At 42.0% G+C, this 17,883-nt stretch overlaps 2 protein-coding genes across 7 annotated transcripts in view; one reads left to right on the plus strand and one right to left on the minus strand.

The window, feature by feature from the left end:
• Positions 1-17,883, plus strand: part of ccdc71 (coiled-coil domain containing 71) — a 78,807-nt gene that overhangs the window by 52,979 nt on the left and 7,945 nt on the right. The window lies entirely within an intron of this gene.
• stab1 (stabilin 1) overlaps positions 13,633-17,883 on the minus strand; it is a 104,827-nt gene continuing 100,576 nt past the window's right edge. For both annotated transcript variants that reach the window (XM_049591078.1, XM_049591079.1), the window contains 2 exons: positions 16,113-16,217; positions 13,633-14,439 (listed from right to left, as the gene is read on the minus strand). In XM_049591078.1, the coding sequence (XP_049447035.1) occupies positions 14,371-14,439; positions 16,113-16,217 (174 nt within the window). In that variant the 3' untranslated portion in view covers positions 13,633-14,370. The remainder of the gene's footprint in view (positions 14,440-16,112; positions 16,218-17,883) is intronic.

Raw genomic sequence — 17,883 nt, forward strand, 5'->3', positions numbered from 1 at the left:
GTCAATTTTACAAAGGAGGATGACACACACAGTTTCCTGCAGTTTGTTTTGCTATTGAAACTATCATTAGCTAATGTGCTAAAAAGTTAGCATAATGGAGAAATCTAATATTCCTTTTAATACCTCCCCAGTTTCTGATGAGGTGGAGATGATAACCCTAAATACACATAATGTTATTTATCCCTACAACAGGAAATACTTTTTCCCTAACCTGATATGAAGTGTGCGCTGCAAATGTGAGGATTTTTGATGATGGCCTCCGTCCAGTCCTTTCATCTTATCACATTTAACCATAGTTGTTTTTGTTTTTGTTGAAAGGCAGAAGCGGCTGGTTTTGAGCCATGACTCCTTCTATTCTGGCTCCCAATAACACAAGACGACATTTTAAGACTCCTATGTAGCCTACAGCCCTGTGGTGGAGAGGCGTGTTTTGCCTCCGGCTAACAAACTGAGGTCGTTGTGACATTGCCCCCAAAAGGGTCTATTAATACTATAACTGTTATCTAGTGTTAAACTATTGTATTTGGGCTAGGTTTTATTTATGGTGTGAATTTGTTAAGTGTGTTGTATTTATTCATCTTTAATTATATGTTAAACTGTTATGGGTTTATATATTGTTCAACATCATGTTCAAATTTGTCTTTGCAATTTAAATTTTTTTTTTTTTTTAACGTTGTTGGCCATCACTTTGTGCTTTTTTCAAAAAATTATTGTTTCTGCATTGCAAAACCCAAATGATACCAAACCCTAGCAAACTCTGCACCAATAGTTCCTGAACCTTTGGAGAATACTGATCCCCAGAGCAGGGACTTTTCCGGAACTAAATGTAGTCCCTGGTTCCTCAGGTCCAAATGTCGATAAGTTCTTGGTCCCCTCCCAAATAGGGTATTTGTTCTGAAGTCAAGTTCTTGGAGCTGTTTAGTCTAAAAGGACCTTACAGTATGTCTTCACTGTGTTCTTATTGTCACTGGTTGCACTCTGACTGAACTGTAGGTTCATCGGTACATTTGTTCTCTTGGGGCAACTTCACACCAGTGGAATATGTGATAGAGTTGATTTTCAGTGGAGTCAGCGGAGTGGAAAAAACATCCCTGGGGAGTTCTAGGAAATCTGATGCTGCTCCACCAAGGCAGAGGCTTACCTGTGTGCCTCCAGGGATGTATGGCTTTGTGCTTTCTGTTCAAACCATTTGCATAGGGTTGAACCTTCTCTGAGTCACACTGCTGGGCACCTTTTAAGTCCCGGTCTGCTGCGCCAAGATGCTGTTTTGAGGTTGATTTCACAATAAATGGTATGTTGTCACGTCTGTTTGAATCCTTATGTGTAAAAAGGGGTGTTGAGGCTTATTTATACTCCCTTTACATACAATAATAGATGTGTCTGTTTCAGACGTTTAAAACGTCACTGCCCTCATATTTCCAAGCGTCTTGTATGATGTGTAGATACAGCCAATAGATGGCACTAGAGGGCAGGGTCAAAAGTTTCGAACAACAATAATTTAAGTGACTGAAAAGGAAGTCGTTATAATGTACATTTAAATGGAGGCAGTGTTGTAGAGGGCATTTGTCTGTGCCGCAAACACCTTCTACAATGCTACATTACGTACATCCCGACATGGGGACTGAGAAGTCTTTTCACTATATTACCTGTAAGTTCCGTTACGCCATTATTTAAATTTCTTCATCTCCTACAGTCATATCTCACTTGAGCACTGCCTCCACAATCTGTTTTGTCCATATCCGTTAGCTTTCAGAAAACTTGCACAAATCCAGACAAAATGAACACAGAGTACAAACAGAAGGCTCCATCTGTCTATGTCTTCGCATCTAACATTGAGCATAAATGAGCTCCTAGATGTTCAGAGATTCCTTCGGCTTTTTACGCTCTGTTCTTACTTTCACCCTTTTACACAGAGATCATGCTATTCACCTTATTTTTCACGGAAACACGGAGGCAAAACAGAACGAACTGTCTGTGTGTCGAGGGTGCGAGCCGCAGCTTCAGCTGCTCAGGTAGAGAGGCTGTGTAGCCTGGTGTGTTTTTTTTTTTTGCTGATTCGGTTCTGCAGGTTCTCTGCTGGTACACTGGAGACGGGGATCAAGCAGTTTGTCTCACTTGGGATAGATTGTGCTTTTTTGGTTCATAGTTTTTGATTGACGTGCGATTTATTCGCGTTTAGAGGAAATTATTTTTACCGGCAATTACCGGATAATGGGCACAGTGGGCACAGTTATCTATATAAAATACACGGACTAACTAACTAACTAACTAACTAACTAACTGATTGACTAACATAACTGTTGCAAGAACACAACAGCTACATTATTACCCAAAATATATTAGCTTAACGTTACCTTCCAGAGGATCGCCGCTGCGTGACTGCAGGACTTCCCCTGTCCCACAACACAGGAGCAACCAGCCGTTTCGATCGTGCCAGCCAATGTAGTAAGGACCCAGGTAGCTCCGGTAAGGCAAAGCGGCTGACCGGAAGTTGTGCACAAAAACACGGAAGTTGATCACTATTTACTTCCGTGTTTGGAAAATAAGGTGAATAGGGCTACTACAAAATGCCTTCTTTACTCTGCCTTAGCATTTCTATACAGAACCAAACGATAACAGCATCATGCTGCTCCCCTGTGTGATTTGAAATAGCATGCCGTCATTGCAGAATCAAAAGAGGTGTGACGGGCATGACATGAACACAACAGCATTGGCCTGTAGTGTGACATATAACATATGCGTTGGCAGTGCTTTATAGATAGTTACTGGTGATCTGTGAAGGCTGCACAGCCATCAGCCACTATCAGAGACAAGTTTTGTTGATCATGATAGTTTGTAAAATATCTCATCTGTGATGATTCCCAAAAGAAGATTTTTGTCATTGTGGTGGCACTTGTTCTGACATTTTAACACATAATTTTCAATAATGTTTAAATAGATTTAAAGCTTGTATCATACGGACACAGCTGTTCCTCAAACAAATTGATGAGGTGATTCTCTCTGTCCAAAACTGCCATTTCACCTGCAGGTGGCTAGTAGCTAGCTAGCTTACTAATTCCACCATGCTTTTGACAGGTGTTTCTGCTGATGATTGAAGCAAATCCAGGAGCCACTTACATATTTCACCAGCTTTTGGCTGGTGGCAGTGGTTAGCATTGTCGCCTCACAGCAAGAGGGCTCCTGGTTCAAACCCAGGGGTGGGGGAGCCCCCTGTGCAGAGCCCGCATGCTCTGTGGTGTCAACATGGGTTTTCCCTGGGTACTCTGGCTTCCTCCCACAGTCCAAAGACATGCAGGTTAACTGGTGACTCTAAATTGTTTCTAGGTGTGAATGTGAGTGTGAATGGATGTCTGTCTCTATGTGTCAGCCCTGTGATTGTCTGGCGACCTGTCCAGGGTGAGCCCCGCCTCTCGCCCAACGTCAGCTGGGATAGGCCCCAGCTCCCCTGTGAACCCTAACAGGATAAGCGGTTATGGAAATGTCCAACCGTGCTTTTATGCTAATGTTAGTGGTTACAAAAAGAAGCCGAACACAGTTGTCACTCATCTGTTGAGAGCAGAGTGCTTTCCTGCACTGTGACAAGACTGTGTGGATGAATCATGAAGTTGTCAAATTTTATTTATGTGGCAGCTGGCTAGCTAGCTTGCTAATCTACCATGTGGTTGTGCTACACTGGTCACAGAAAATGAAGCATACAGTAATATCAGACTGTCAGCAACCATGGCTCTGTCGCCGCTTTTTCATTTTGAAAGAGCAATGCCTGTCAGGGAAACACCACCACTTGCATCATCAATCACTCTGAACAATGGTGTAACTTCATCACTTACTCACTCAACACCAAACAGACTTCCATGCTGACCTCGTAAGATGTGGTTCAGCCATAAATGCATGAAAATAATTTGCTCAAAAAATAAACTACAACTTCAAGACAACAACTGACCAATCAGAGCTGTGTATATAAATCACATGCTCAGTGCAAACATGCCCTCCATCTTCAGACTCCAGACAAATTGACTCTTTACATTTGTGAACACGTTGTTAGAAATGATCTCCTCGGATTCTGCTCCACAGAAGCCAGCTGTCACTTTCAGCTCTTTAACATGGATGGAACGTTGGCTCGGCCAACCATCCGACCTGATGAGGATGTTTCAGCAGACAGGATGTCAAATGTGAACCAACAGTGCCGGTTTTAATTGAGCTCTGCGGTGGCGGCAAACAGTCAGCCAGCCTGCAGCAGTGGAGGTCAGGGTCTCCGGTCTTCACCCTCTCCCCCCTTTCTCCCCCCACAGCGTTGCTTCTCAGGCAAAACCGTTTCCAAGCTGCTCTGCTCTGCAGCCAGTGCTGCCGCTCAGCTCTTTGTGTGTTGGGGGGAAGGGAGCTCAGCAGGCAGAGAAACAGCCGGGAACAGTAACCTCCACAACTGCTCGCTCTCCATTTTGGAAAACGTCACAGATACTCTGATCTGAATATGGTTTGAATGTGTAATCACACTGCTTCATGTACCTCGTGTGCATTGCATTCTGCTGAACTGTCTAGCCAATAAACTGTCACCACATGGTCGGCAGAGGGAGGAGGTCAGGCTTGTTTTTGTGTGTCCTGATTGTCGGCAGCAGAGAGGGAAAGCTATTTAAAGTGAAGGTCTACAGAGAGAGGAAGCATTTGGGGTTTTTCAGTGCGAGCCAGCGGTAGACGCAGCAGAATAACAACAATCTCTCTTTCTGCCTGGAGATTCGAACAGAGGAGGAAGGAGAAGAAACAAACTTGGCTCCCTCCATCATAAACAACATGGCTGCTTTCACATTGAAAACTTGTGTGTAACAAAACACATTTGTTCTGTTTAGACAGCCATGCGGGGAAACAACAGATGTGAAGGCCAATGACACATCAAATACAATCAGAGTGAAGGCTGGAGCAGATCTCTGTGGTTTTGATGTTAACACAACAGGCCAAAAAAAAAATCAGTTCTGACAGCACAGAAATGAAGAAGACACCAACAAAGGGTCGTAACTTCATGTTTTTGTTTTATTGACACAGCAGCAGGATCAGATGATGATCAGTGTTTGACTTTCATTAAGAAAAACACTGAACCCTGAAAACCCTGTCAGCTCGTCCTGTGGTGCTGAACTTTAACAAACACCACCGCAGGTCCTGACATCAGGAATGAAACTAATGATTACTACAATCAATTAACCTCTTTGTCTCCATGCTGCCAGCCTGGCTGTAGGGACTGCAGTGTTGGTGGGTCCATCATTTTGGTCCAGACTGAAATATCTCAATGACTACGAGATAGAGAACCATGAAATTTAGTTCAGACATCTGTGGTGTGGAGAGGATGAAGCCTGGTGAATTTGGTGATCCCCAGACTTTTCCTCTAGCGCCACCATGAGGTTGACTTTTAGGTGTAGTGTTTTGTACATTGTTAACTTTATGTAGAGCCACCACCAGTTCAGATTTGTGTCCAACACTTTGGTTTTTGACTAACTACCAAAACTGACATCCCCATCATCCTCAGCTGTACTTTGTGTTTAATGCCAATTAGCAAATATTAGAATGCTGACCCACCAAACTAAAGCCAGATTGATACCGCTGTGTCGAATCGACACCTTACCTACAGCATAGGCTCTGCGTACCTTATGTACCCTACACTGTGGCCTGAAGAGCACCTCCTCAGACATGTAACTACACGGTGTGGCGACAAAGACCTCCTGTTTATTTAGGTAAACTAAAAATCATTTCCCTTAGTGGAAACTTGTATTTTATTAGCTTTTATTTACTTTTATCTCACAAATTATAAACAATAATTTGTGAATATGACAGAGCCCTCACAAAACATCATTATAAGTCCTGCATGCGATTTATCCATAGATTTATAATAATAACTAGATACAGGATGCCAAGATGGCGCCATTGTCTGAACACACCTTCAGACTTGTCAATTAAGAAAAACATCTTGTTTTGTCCATCCAACAGCTTAAAACCCAAAGATATTCCGTTAACAATTATCAAACAGACAAAAAGCAGCAAATCCTCACATTGGAGAAATACCTCTTTGTATCATCTGTGTCCCGTCTCTAAAGTCTAAAGACATTTTTGTGGGTCCATGAAGGCAGCGCAGGTGGAGCTCTCCATGAGGTCTTTTTTTCCTCAGCAGCAGTATTTGAGACACGGGGTGGATAATTGATGTGTCAGTCTGTTCAGAACTGATCAGATCAGAGTGATGGATGAGAGGAGCAGCTGCTGTGAGTGAATGCAAACTTTTAGACCTGGCAGAATGAACGGTTAAGTTTCACTTTTAATGCACCTGATGTTCTACTGCTGCGTCTCTGCCCTGAGTGCACTCTGTGTTCCAACAGTGTGGTGCTACAAATAACCATACTCTTTACATATACCAGTAGCACTCCTAAGGAACGGTCCAGCCCTTAAAATAGAAAATCTATTTGTGGCAGATGATTTAGTCGTGGTGGGGCAGCCACAAGTAAATAAATGTGTGGTAAACACTGATGACACAGCTTAGAATAACAGTTGGTGTCCTGGTAACTGCTTAGAGCTGAGAAATAAGTCTGAACCAGTTGTTGTTCTAACACTTCAGTTTTTGTATGGATGAAAAACAACATCTTATATTTAAGTACTGAGTAGGGATGTCAGCTGCTATTAACTGGTTAACTGCAGAGAATATTTCTGACCTGTTATGCAAGTCTATAGTTTTTGTTTGTTTCAGATGATGCGTCATGTTTGTAGTCGACGAATGCAAATATTTGCCTGCAGAGTTTACATATCACCTTGGGTTCGTCCTTCACCTTCTCAAAATGATCCCACACTTTGGGTTTCCTGCCCCACATGTTATTAACTAGCCTGTGGAATAACCGCAGGTACCAGCCCTGGAAATTAGGGGCCGTATTCATGCTGCATCATTAACCGTGTGGAAAGTGCGTGGTCGGGCACGCCTTTTCTGTGCCAACTTTCAAGAAGGCGGTGACAGGTTGTGTCTTGAGGTTGCTAAGCAACTTTAACAAACATCGTATAGCCTATTTAGCTGAAATCCTGAGTGCATCTTCTTCCAGGGGCTGTATATAAGTGTGTAGACCTATCATCCGTGGGACAGATGTAAAGTTCTGGGTAGCCTTGCACTAACATGATCAACTTTTCCGTATTTATCAGACTGAATATTTACAGAAGAAGGGAAAGATATCTGTTGGCTGTGATTGGTTTGTAACGTGACTCTGACTGCTGCGCGTGGTCACTTCCTGTCTCTGTCCTTTCAAATTAAATTCCCACATGGTCCAGACATATAGGTTTTGATTTATTTTGAAAAGGCGCAGCTCCTAATCCTAATTGATGTTTTTTTTCTTCTAGAAACTAAACGACCAATGAAATCTTACCGACTAATGACTTTGCTGGTCAACCAACGTTTGAGCAGCCCTAGTTAGATCGGTGCTTATTTCCCATCTATTTATTAATCTGTGGGCCATAAATGTTTTAACCTAGCAACAATTGCATATTAGAAACACAGCATATTAGAGCAGACATTGGCATACATGCTACAATGACTTCTGTCACCAGCAGCTCAGCTTTTATGTTGTTGTTTTTTTCTTTTACACAAACACTGTCATACACTGTATAGCCTGCTAAAATGTCAGGAAGGTATGAAAAAAAACCCTCCTAAGCCAAGTGACCACAATGTTTCGGCAGCAGCACTGTCCCACCATCATGGGTCTGGACAGCGTTACCAGTGGTCAGCTGGATGAGCGGCGCTGATGGCTAACTCCCAACTAGCTGGTGTAGAGTGGAAATATTTACAATATTTACCATTTTAAGTATTATTCAGTATAATCATTTTATATTGGCCATAGTAAAGAGTAAGAGAGGGAGAGTTGGTGTGTGTGTGTCTGTGTGTGTGTGTGTGTGTGTGTGAGATAGCTTGCACGTACTCAGCACAGCAAAGCACCACTGTGGATTAGAGATGAATAACCGTTCACTTTCTGAATCTAATGGTGTCTGAAGCTGAGTTTTACAGGAATGTGTTTTGATATGTTGTGGGATAAAACTCATCACGCAGGCCAGTTGTTCTTCGACTCTCACCCACACTGTTTGTAACACCCAATAAAAACAACAAGTCTTCAGAGGTCGATATGAAACAGGTTTACGTAAATTATCAAAGAGTACACACATAAACCGAGTGACACTAAACTGATCTCAGTAGTACATTCACTTTATAGATTTCTCATACTCCTGTCGTGGGCCTGAGTGTGATGATGTGTGGAACAACGAGCACAGGCATGTGTGTGTGTAAGACAATTGTTAACAGAGAAATGAAAAACATCCATTAATCTAAAAGCATAGTAAGGAGTACTCAAGGACAGGAGATAAGGGTGTTCTGAGAAATGGTCTGACCCTCCAACAGTGCAGGTGGAGATGGACTCAGGGTGTAGCACATTGATTCTGCAGGAAACATGCCAGTAGGGGTGGGTGATATGGCCCTGAAATAATATCATGATACTATAGGGTATTTTTGCAATAACGGTATTCTTGACGATAGAACAAATTAGTAAATATATATATATATATATACACACACACACACATAATTAAAAAAAATAGCGTTGCAACAAAATAAGTGATACAGTTCACCTTCAAATATTCAGTAAAAATGCAACACTTTCTAATGTCACAATGGAGGGACAACTACGCAGGTTGATGTTAGCGCTGCTCATCGTGGACTATATTGCTGTCATTGTTCATTTTAGTCAAACCATACAGTTTGAAAACGAGGCGCGGCTCCAACTAGAAAACAATGTTTTGATGCATTGGATGTGCTGAATGTGCATATTAAGGCAGTACAGGAGGAGGTGCACATTAATAATCTTCCAGGACTGTAACATGCTCATGTTTAACCCAAACAATGTGTCATGTGACTGCAGTTGGTTCAGATCCAGGTTGGAACACCTTCTCACCACAAACAAACCGCACCAGAGTTCATATGTAGACCTTCTTGAAGAGGTGGTCTCGGTCCGGTTGTTTTGGTGCGCATCTGAGTGCAATTGCTGTGTTCACACCTGCCCAAACGAACCGCACTCAGGGGGCAAACAAACAGGGCAGGTGTGAAAGCACCCTCGAGTGAGATTCAGCGTCACATAGATTTAAAGGCGCTGTATGTAAGAATGTGGCCAAAATGGTTACTGCACTCAAATTCAAAATACTGCCTCGAGTTGTGTCCACCCCCCCTCCCCTACAGATTCAAGGTTGCTGGACAGCGGCACGCTGGAGACTGATTTGTTTGCCCACGGGCGGCTGCCGTGGCAGGGCCCGTCGCCGCGTCCTTGATCTTTGGTTTTCCAGCGGACCGTTCGAGCAAGTCCAGCTTCTCTGCTGCTAACGCTGCTGCCAGGATACAGCTGAGGAGGAGCCGGCTGCTAATGCTATGTACCGGGACACTGCTAATGCTGCTTGCCGTGCTGCTGTAGCTCACTCGTAACTGTAACTGATGCTGAGACTCTACTGACTGCGTGACTGGTAGACGGCGGTGGGTGGCGCAACAGGCCAAAACACAAATTCAAAACATAAACATGATTTGCGGACCGTAAAAATGTTTTTTAAATGCGAATATTCTGGCTGTACTATTGTTGTCGGTGAGATCAGTATGTTAAATGAACATTAATCCTTCGTCTCTGTGACATATTAGGAGGATTTTACGACTATTTGATTTAGATTTCTTACATATAGCTCCTTTAAATTACCAAAGGTTTATGACAAAATCAAGACACTAACTGTGGCAAGACGTTAGAGGAGAGAGAGAGAGAGAGACGCTGTGCTGCTGCCACAGTTTATTTCACACTTCTGAAGCTTCTTAATTTTAAGCTCCACATCAGGAGGGGTCAGAAGTCAGTATAAATTAATTAGGGATGAGAATAACGGGAGGACCCATGAAATGATATTATTATGATACTTAGGTCACAGTGCGATATTATTGCAATATGCGATGCAATAAAATACATCCATGGTTAGGTGCCAGTAATGCATGTAAAACTCTGGTTTCACCACCAAAGGCGAGGAAGATGAATTAATTGGAAAATAAATAAAACAATAAATAGAAATAAAATAAAATTAGGATAATAAGGATCTCGAAGCGCAGCCAGGGGGAGGGAGGGGTCCAGTTTGGTGACCTCAGAATTGTGTCTCTGCTTTTTGCAGATGATGTGGTTCTGTTTCTGCTTCATCACACCGTGACCTCCAGCATGCACTGGGGCAGTTTGCAGCTGAGTGTGAAGTGGTCAGGATGAGAATCAGCACTTTGAAATCTGAGGCCATGGTTCTCTGCTGAAAACCAGTGGATTGCCCCCTCTAGATTATTGGAGAGTTACTGCCTCAAGCGAGGGAGTTCAAGTATCTCGGGGTCTTGTTCAGGAGTGAGGGAAGAATGGAGCGTGAGATGGATTGGTGGCTTGGCACAGCATCTGCAGTGATGCGGGTGCTGTGCCAAACCGCTGTGGTGAAGAGGGAGCTGAGTCAGAAGGCAAAGCTTTTGATTTACTGGTCCATATATGTCCAAACCCTCCTGTGGTCATGAGCTCTGGGTAGTGACCGAAAGAATAAGATTGCAGATTCGGCCAAAATGAGTTTCCTCTGTGGGGTGTCTGGGCTCAGCCTCAGAGAGAAGGTAAGGTGCTCGGACATCCGGAGGGAGCTCGGAGTAGAGCCGCTGCTCCTTCACGTTGAAAGGGGTCATTTGAGGTGGTTCTGGCATCAGATCAGGATGCCTCCTGGGCGCCTCCCATTGGAGGTGTTTTCCAGGCATGTCCCACTGGTAGGAGGCCCCGGGGCAGACCTAGAACATGCTGGAGGGATTAGATATCTCATCTGGCCTGGGAACGCCTTGGGGTCCCCCAGGAGGAGCTGCAGAGTGGGAGAGGGACGTCTGGTGTGCTTTGCTTGGCCTGCTGCCCTCATGACCCGGCCCTGGATAAGCGGATGAAAATGAATGGATGGATAGAATTAATTTACTATTCAACATGCTTTTCAGTTTCATCTATCAGCAGATAGTTTCTCAAGAAAATCTGATACCTTGATATCAAACTGAAAAAAATAATTGCAATTAGAAAGATTGGAGAGTGGCATCAATCTTCTCATCTTACTCTGTAAGACAGTGAATGTTTATTTTCCAAAATGTGAAACTATCTTATAACACATAAATACAGGATTAGAGTTTTTATTTGACTGTCTCTAATCTCATAACCTCAGAATTAAATGTTCTGCTCTTTGTAACTGGATGTTATTGTCCTCTGTTGTCTGACTGATTAATAACATGAGATGTGGGGATTTGTAGGTCACGGCACGTTGAGATGTCTCACACATGTGTGTGTGTTAGTGTGATTGTGGATCTTGAGGTGAGGAGGGCCTGTCATCAGGAGGTGACGTCGGTTTGTTGTGGATCCTTTGTTGTCACAGGATGTCAGTGCAGCCAATAGCAACCAATCACAAAAACCTGTGATGACGTCAGATCGCCATCTGTCTGAGAGGTCAGTGGAGGTCGATTGTATCACCAGTGTCAGACGAGCCTGCCGTGATTTCCTCCATGGCGTCTCTACTGTTATTAAACTGTTTCACAGAGCCTCTCTCTGCTGACAACACATTAACGATAAATGACAGAACGATAGCAGACAGGATTGAGTTTACTGTCTTCTCAGAGGTTGTGATTTAGAATAACGGTGGACTCAGGTTGTCACGATTATATATCGGTGTTGACGACAACCCTGATATTTAAAAATGAAATACTGATATAATTTTAATAATACTCAGATGATAATATCCTGTAGATCATCCAGTGCCTTTCCGTTTACAGTTTGTCTCCCTTCTCCAACACCATCTGGTTGCTTTTAAATATCAGTTAAGTGCAACTGCTTTTTTTGTAGGATCTAGTGCAGTTTTAGATAAAGACTCTGTCTCCACCCCCCTACACTTGTATTTTGAGTTTAATTCATTGGACAAAAAAATAGACAAAACACACAATAAACAGAGATCAGTTTAAGTTGTCATGATAATATCATTATTGTGAAGTCTTTTGGCCACAATAATGATGTAGTGAAAATGTGACAGTGTGCCAGCTCTGTGGTCGACCTATTGGTTGTTTACTAACCCTCTGTGCTGGTGTTAGCCGTGGCTGGAGGCATTATGTTTTCCAGTTGTCTGTCCGTTCTGTGGTCATTGGTCAAAGGTCAAGGTCACTGTGACCTTGTCTGTCTAATTCTTGTAAATACGACATTTTAAGAAACCCTTTCGGGATTTTTTTTAATGTGGCATGTATGTCCACTCTGACCACCAAAATCTTATCAGTTCATCCTTGACTTGAAGGTGAAAGGTCAAGATCATCATCTACTTGCATCCATCTTAATCTCGTGAACATGATATCTCAAAAAAGCCAAGACCATCTGTGCTGGACGGTTTCGCAGAGGCAGACAACAGCAAGGTTGGCTTCCGAGGGAAACTACACACATACTATACTGTGATGATTTTATTACATACTACATTATGCCATTTTTGACGACATACTATACGATAACGTTTTGTCATGATTTTGGACGACATACTATACTATGACTTTTTTCCATAGTTTTGGACGACATACTACACTATGCGATTTTTTTTTTTTTTTTTTTTATGATGTTGGACAACATGCTATACTATGACGTTTTTTTAAATGGTTTTGGACAACATACTATACTATGACTTTTTTTTAAATGGTTTTGGATCCAGACTATACTATGACTTTTTTTCATGATTTTGGACGACATACTATTCTATGACTTTTTTTTTTTTTTTTTAAATGATTTTGGAAGCCATACTATGCTGTGACTTTTTTTTCCATAGTTTTGGATGACATCCTGTACTATGACTTTTTTTTCATGATTTTGGACCACTTGGTATACTATGACTTTTTTTTATGATTTTGGACGACAAACTACACTACGTGATTTTTAAAAAAAAATTTTTTATGGACGACATACTATACTATGGCTTTTTGTCATGATTTTGGACGACATACTATACTATGACTTTTCTCCATATTTTTTCACAACAAACTATACTTTAGCTTTTTTTTCATGATTTTGGACGACATACTATACTATAGCTTTTTTCATGAGTTTTTGATGACACACTATACTATGACGTGTTTTGATTTTTGAGAACATACTTTACTATGTTTTTTGTTGATTTTTGATGATACACTGTACTATAACCTCTATTCGTGATTTTGACAACATACTATGACCTTTATGAAATTTATATTTTCTTATGACATTTTTATGACACTATACTATGACTTCTTTTGTCATGGAATACTGTACCATGATGTTTTTATTGCAGACAATACTATGATGACCTGATTAGAATTTGATGGTTGTAGGTCAGAAGGGGAGACATTTAATCAGACACTGAATTTGTGACACTTATTGGATGTACACTTTGACACCATGGTCATTGTGTAGATCTTCTTTGCTGCTGGGGGCAACATCCATGGTTACACAGATATGGATGTTAGCTGTTAGTGCAACTTGATTGGATGGAGGAGGCATACAGGTTGTCTATAACAAAACTACAATGTGTGTGTGTTTATGATAAAGAAAAACGTCACACTGCTGGGTCATTGATGTGTTTTAATAGTTAGGACAACATTGGCACTCTATGGCACAGCGGAATCAGATATATCACACTTTGGATTTGAATTAAAACCAACTCTGCACCTCTATGAAACTTTATTGGCTCTCTGAACTGCCAAACCTGGCCTCTATTAAAAAACAACAGCGACATCCTGTTCAGCATTAAAGAGCAGACCGTCAAAGTTAGAGACTAGCTGCAGATTACAGCGGAGCATTTAGCAGCTGAAGACACAAATATTTTTCTTTGGAGTTAGTGGAGTTGCTGTGGCTACCATGTTTGAAAACTGCTACCTGCTTCCACATCGTCTCCTTTCAGCCCTGATTTGTCTCCACTAACTCAAGAGAAAAATATCTGGATCTCTAGCTACTGAATGTTTGACTTTCTTCACCAGCTCGTCTCTGTTTCTGTTTGGTGCTTAGCAGGTCGAGTGCGGTGGGTTCATCAGAGCTTGTTTTATAAAAACCAAGCAATAAATGTAAAAGTAGTATTCAAAAGAGGTCAATAGAGCTGCAGAGTTGTTGACAACCTCCAGAAACACTTTGACATCACACACAATCATTTGATCCATGGCTGATTGAAAAAAGAGAGTATGTGGATAAAGTAAATACACATATTTTATTTCTTTTTTGGATACAGATGATCTGAGTAACAGCTGAACCGTGTTCAAGCCAACAGGTTGTTGTGGTATGTAAACAGACAGCTCCAGTTTTAGTGGTTCTACTGGTCCAGGTCCAGAATCTTTGGAGGTTCTTCAGGTTCTGCTGGCTCTGACCCCTGACCAGGGTCCTGTGGGAGGGAGAGAAAACGATCACATCAGGGAACTAGTTGCACAAGAAGTATGTGGAGGGCTGTCCACATACTTCTGGTCATAAAATAAACATTTATGGCCATTGGTCCCCTCAGGGTGTTGTAGACAGCAGCTCAGAGAGTGGTCTGGACTTTGTGATTCTCTTCACCTTTGAGCTTTTATAGTTTTCCAGAGAGGTTAAGACCTGTAGGGATGCCATTTTAGTTGAAGAAAATGCAGTTTATTTAAAAAGTGGTGCCTGAAAACAAGAAGCCAGATTGGGATTGTTTGTGTGTGTGAAAAGGATCTCGTTACGAACGTCAACCAAAATATTCACGACAGACAGAATCAGTCAAAGTGTACTTTAAATGTAGGTTCACACATTTTAAAGTCAGTGTTAAAATAACAAACCGAATCAAAATGGGTTGTTTTTTTTTTACAGTAACTTCCAGGTAGAAAACCAACACATCGCGTACATAACATAAAAAACGGGCATTGAGCAAACACTGCCTCAACTGGTTGGGTTTTTAGCCAGTTTGAAAAAGGCCCACCAAAAAAAAATCAATTAGTTTAATTGTACGTTATTTTTAGAATATTTTCACCACAGCCTCCATCAGTAAGGCAGAGAAAATATTCCAACTGTAGCGTACACTAAGGGGCTGTACACATGCCGTATCTTTTGCAGACAGATAAACAGAGTTCAACTTTTGGAACATAGCAGTGCGCACAGCACGTCATGTGATGAGGACCAATCACAGCCAACATGTATCTTTCCCTTCATCCGTAAATATTCAGTCATGGAAACATGGAAAAGCTCTGTACTCAGGATTTCAGGTAAACTTGGTTTATCAAAGACACTAATAAAGCAACACAGTTCAGTATAGGATGACCAGATATATTGTCAAACTTTACAGTTACGGCTGAAAATGATGACAGAGATAAACAAGTTTGCAGATTTCACGTCTCCGCAATTCAAAACACTGCCAGTTGTCTATCTGGAAGCGTTGGCGCGACATCATGGTGAGCTGGTCTGTAGTCACGTGCCCATACTGGCTATTAGGAGATCCCTTCCTAATACACTGAAAATTTAAGTAATATCCTCAGTCCCCCTTTTGTGTAAAAATGTATTCTGACGTTTATCTGTGGCTAGTGTGAAGCATCAGTTGTCTGAGTTGGTAAAATTAAGAGGATCTGTCACACAGTTACAGTCTTATTTAGCTGAAGTCCATCACTCAGGGTAATCTGATCCAGAGATGGTGTTATATTCAACATGTGGCAGTACTGGGGGTTAAAAACAAAATTTAACGTTGGATCAACTTTTGCTACAACATGGCATCAACTGTGAGGCACTGTGGTGGCCACTAAAAAATGTTTTTTTAAACGTGAGCACACATATCCGTTGCTGTATTTCTACTGTTCACCTTGATTGTCGTGACAAACGATGAAGAAGCTGCCTCTGTGATAACTTTTAGAGTTGTAAAATCCTGTGTCATACTATTTTACACTGCTGTGAAACCTTTAAATTGACAGATCTGTGACTTTATTCTGAACAGCTCCCCGTGTTATTCTGTCGCAGGGCTGCTCAGACTGGATCCTCAGTGGTTCAGTCTTTAACAGGAACAGTGAGCAGCTCAGACTCTCCTGCTGATGTAAATGTGATTGGTTGACTCACCCCAAACGGCTCGCTGAAGGCTCTGGAGCCGCTGTACAGGGGGTTAGGGATGGAGACCAGCGTGGGCTTATTCCTGCCGCCTGCTGCACCGTCCTCATCCTCATTCTGTCACAGAGGAAACAACAGGAATCACTGTTAGCAGGGTATATCTGATGGATTGATAGATGTAATGTGTGTCCTCCAGAACCTGGATTATAAGTGAACAGACAAATCAGAGGCCACTCAGAGGGTCAAATGTTTACAACCCTGCCCCCTGTCTCACTCCCGTCTTGATCAACGCTCCTGTCAGCCATCCTGGTTGAAGAGGGGTAAAAAGGTCACCTGAGACCCCTCCGTGTCCCGGATGTCGATTAACATGTTAAAAGAATTCAGCTTGGGGCAACACAAATTGACATAGATTAACGACCAGACCAGGATTTGACCGTGCTTTTAAGTCCACCACATCATCTGATATGTGGAAGACTTGTTTGGCACTTACTTGGTTGTAAGCATGTTTTCAGACGGACATTTTAAGGCACGACGTTTCAATGTATTTAGGACTCTCTAATCGTATTTATTTATTTAACCTGAAGTCCCTTTGAGGTAGAGGTCGAAGTTGTTACACAAACTGTCGTCATTGGTGGAACTTGCCTCCAGTAGTAGCAGGGTTACAGTCAGCTTTCTTCAATAGGATGATCATATAAACAACAAAACAGCTTTCAGTGATCAGTGTGGGGAATTAGACAAAACCTGACTGTCACTGCTAGATTTCTACTGGACAACAGTAACTGGTCACATGTGGTGGTGGTGGTGGTGTATAACCAGGTCCATTTTGCACATATGCAGGGAAACTAAAGAGAGGTTATTATATAGAGCAATGCGTCCAAAGTCAGACTAAAACTAACTTAAAAGAGTCTAAATAAGTCGGTGTCTACAGCTGACCTAATGTTAAAGTATTTATTAAATTCAGACACTGTGAGGAAAATCTCAGCTCAGTCTGTCTGAGATCATGTTCTACCTAATAAAGTCAGACGCAGCATCTTCAATCACTAATTAAGTTAAAATAATGGAGCATTACAGCCCCACAAAGGTCAGGGCTAAGAAAGGAAACTGATTATTGACCTGCTGCATGTGTTCAGATTTGCACAGCAATGACGACACTCCAGTCCCTCCAGGATTTCGATCTTTTTGAGGTCGTTGCGGCCTGAGATGTCTGATTTAACTGCAGCCTTTCTAAAAAATTATGATGCAAGTTGCAATGTTTATTGGTGTTTTTTGCAGTGACGTTGCAGGGTCAAATGAAAGTTGTAAAAAATAGTTGTGATGATGTCACAGATTTGGAGCCTTTTATTATTAGCATTCAGTGTTGGAAGCAGCTCTGAACGACTGTCCCTGTGAGAGGCTCTCCTCCTGCTCATCGTGATCTCATCCCCACTTGTCATATTTTGGCGCTTGGGCAGATGCCCAACATACAACACTGAGCTGTTAATCTTACACCAACAGTTCGACTCTGTGGTTAAACCTTTTAATTACCGTTGGGTATCATTAGCCATGTAATGCTAACAGTTAGCCCTGACATAGGCACAGAGCTCCATCCCACAGCAGCAGTCTCAGAATAAATGAAGGGGAGGCTGAGTGAATCAATACGCTGCACGCAGCTCTACAATGAAATGAGATTTACCCGTTATAAATTGTCAAATTTATGGTGAAGTTGCGATGATTAGACAAAAGCACAGGGTTGTGCAGGATGCAAGGGGACAACATCGCCACATCCTGGAGGAACTGTACGACT

The sequence above is a fragment of the Epinephelus fuscoguttatus genome, linkage group LG1 (genome assembly GCF_011397635.1).
Source record: "Epinephelus fuscoguttatus linkage group LG1, E.fuscoguttatus.final_Chr_v1".
NCBI lineage: Eukaryota > Metazoa > Chordata > Actinopteri > Perciformes > Serranidae > Epinephelus > Epinephelus fuscoguttatus.